This window comes from Penaeus japonicus, unplaced genomic scaffold, assembly GCF_977035675.1.
Source record: "Penaeus japonicus unplaced genomic scaffold, GWHDUDI00000001_assembly GWHDUDI00000022, whole genome shotgun sequence".
Classification (NCBI taxonomy): Eukaryota; Metazoa; Arthropoda; class Malacostraca; order Decapoda; family Penaeidae; genus Penaeus; species Penaeus japonicus.
In genome coordinates this window covers 6584837-6587336 of record NW_028234424.1, presented here as the reverse complement: position 1 = coordinate 6587336, position 2500 = coordinate 6584837, and the positions used below count along the sequence as shown (strand labels likewise).

The window sequence follows — 2500 nt, the reverse complement described above, 5'->3', positions numbered from 1 at the left end:
TTTTACTATTACACTCAACTCACCCTGTTTTAGCAGAACTTGCCCATCCTCCTGCTCGTCTTCCTGCTGGAGGACCTGAAGTTGGAGCCTCATGCTGGGAATTTTAAACATTGTAAATTAACACAGTTCATGATGACAGCTGTTAAGAAACTTATGAACATTATTTTCAATTTAAATATACTTATATTTATATGGAGAAATATATATTACCAAGTTTTATTTCTTTACAGAGATATGGATACTTAATCTTATAAAGAATGTTGTTACTGCAGCAAAATACTATGTGATCCAGTCTATAGGATACACATTTTTTCAGAATAATTCTGAAGAAATTAGCCTGTGCTTAGAACACCAAAACCAACATCAACTGACTGAGCACCAAAGGCATAAGGTTTGTAGGTAGTGGGAGTAGTTACTTGCAAAAACAAAATCTATATAAACAAGGACACTAGAGTAAAACTTATGGAAGAGTTACTGAAGAGGTAAAATAGTGGCTTAGCTTATGGCTGTACAATGATGAAGTTTAGAATATTTTACCAAGCCTTTTTTCTATAACCTATGTAAGGTACTGGTTAATTTTCAATATAATCTATCTTAAAATATGTGCTACCTCAACACATCACCCTACTATACAAATGAGAAATGCTACTAAAAAGACGTAAGCAGTTCTAAAAGACTTTTAAACACCTGTCATAATTTGCACCGAGGAAAAGAAAAGAAAGAAATAATGCTAAAATAAGTGATAGTTCTGCCCTCTGTTGCCAAATATAGCTTCACAACAAATACAACAGTATATCTATAACAATCTTCAGTAAATGTGGCATTCCCTGCTGAAGTGAAGCAAGAAAATGAAAAATGATAAATGAAGCTCTGTAGATTTCATGTAGATTTCCCTTGAATAAAACCCAATCTGAAATGAGGTAAGCAACATGACTGCTTGGTGCATGGATATCTTTGCCTTAAATCATACTGTATTGGAACTTGTCATGGTCATCTGTTAACTATGGGCTTATCATTGTTTTGCAGAATAGTTTTTATACTGATCATGTTGCTTTATGAAATTTTCATGACTAATATATCAGTTTTACTCTATCTCCATGTGGCTGTATAGTAAATAATCATAAACTGAAGAATACTCTTATAAAAGCACCAAAATGACACCCATGAAGCTGCAGAGACAGAAATTAAATGTGCAACAAGATGTAATTCATGCAGGTCCCATTTTTTTTTATTCATTTAGACAAAGGTGAGTTCCATAATATTATAGTTCGAGTTTTGACAAGAAACCTATCCTGTCAAGGCAGGAAATAACTTTTAACTTAGCCTCACATACATAATATAACACTTTCTGTGCTTGCTCAGTCCCCACTACCCCAAGTGCTGCCCAATTACCTATTAGTACTACAGTAAAGGCCAACAACTTCTACTACATATACTCTGACAAGAGTATGTACCAAATAAACTGAGTACAAGTTCCGTCTTGCCAAAATCTACATGCTCTTGTGTTATCTATGAACTGATATGCACAAGTAACATAAATTAATGAAACTTCCAAAAACAAAGAGTAAATCTAATACTGTAATAATTTTCCTGCATGCTTACCCGTGGCGATAAAGCATTACTTGCAACAGGAGAAGAGAATAAGTCATCTGAAACACCTAGTGAGTCTGGTCCTGAATTTGCTGCTGCTCTCCTACCCTTTCGTGGTGAAGTCTGTCAGGGAAAGAATTTTTGTTTAAAATATTATCTTGCAATGTATATGGGCACTAGGAGGAATTTTATGTTTCTTGAGTGTTTACAGGTGCACATTTACAATTACATTGGAAATAATTGGTGCGTGTATTAAATATTATGTAGACTCATTGCACATTTACAATTACATTGGAAATAATTGGTGCATGTAATAAATATTATGTAGACTCGTGTAATGTATTGCATTTCTTATCAATTGCTCTCAAGTCTTAATTATACCTCCCGCATGAGCCGTAAGTATACTTTTTAAGTAATCCACTAAGAAAAACAGGCTATTTCATACTAATGTAACGAACGTTTATTCTCTAAAAAATCTAAAAATAATAATAATAATGATAATACACATTTTTCAGACTTACTATCTTACCTTTTTGTTAATGGGAGAGAGACTGAAATCCAAAGAATCCATTTCTGACGGAGTAATTCAACAAAACGAAAAACTCTGAAGATTTTATTACACTCCGTATCTGACAGCTCCTTCGGGGTCTCAAAAACACGTCTGGAATGTGTTTGTTTACTTCTGTCGATGCAATTTCTGTCGTGCTCTCTGATTGGCTGACACGAAAGCCTTTCCTGTGATTGGTTTAGATAAAAAGCATTCGAGTAAGAGTAAACATTGTTGCATTTGTGAATGAAGATTATACTATTTTAGTGTTATTTAGATAATATTTAACAGAAATCTTCACAGATCAATCATTTGATTTATTACACATATACGAATGAAATAACTACTTTAAATAGGCCTTTT

The 2500-nt window shown here is 33.4% G+C and overlaps 1 protein-coding gene across 1 annotated transcript in view; it reads right to left on the bottom strand.

The window, feature by feature from the left end:
• Positions 1 to 2290, bottom strand: part of IFT43 (intraflagellar transport 43) — a 3841-nt gene extending 1551 nt beyond the window's left edge. Inside the window, exons 1-3 of the mRNA XM_043005299.2 lie at positions 2120 to 2290; positions 1603 to 1713; positions 24 to 94 (exon numbers count right to left, since the gene is read on the bottom strand). Coding sequence (XP_042861233.1) covers positions 24 to 94; positions 1603 to 1713; positions 2120 to 2161 — 224 coding nt within the window. The 5' untranslated portion in view covers positions 2162 to 2290. The remainder of the gene's footprint in view (positions 1 to 23; positions 95 to 1602; positions 1714 to 2119) is intronic.
• Positions 2291 to 2500: the final 210 nt, after the last annotated feature.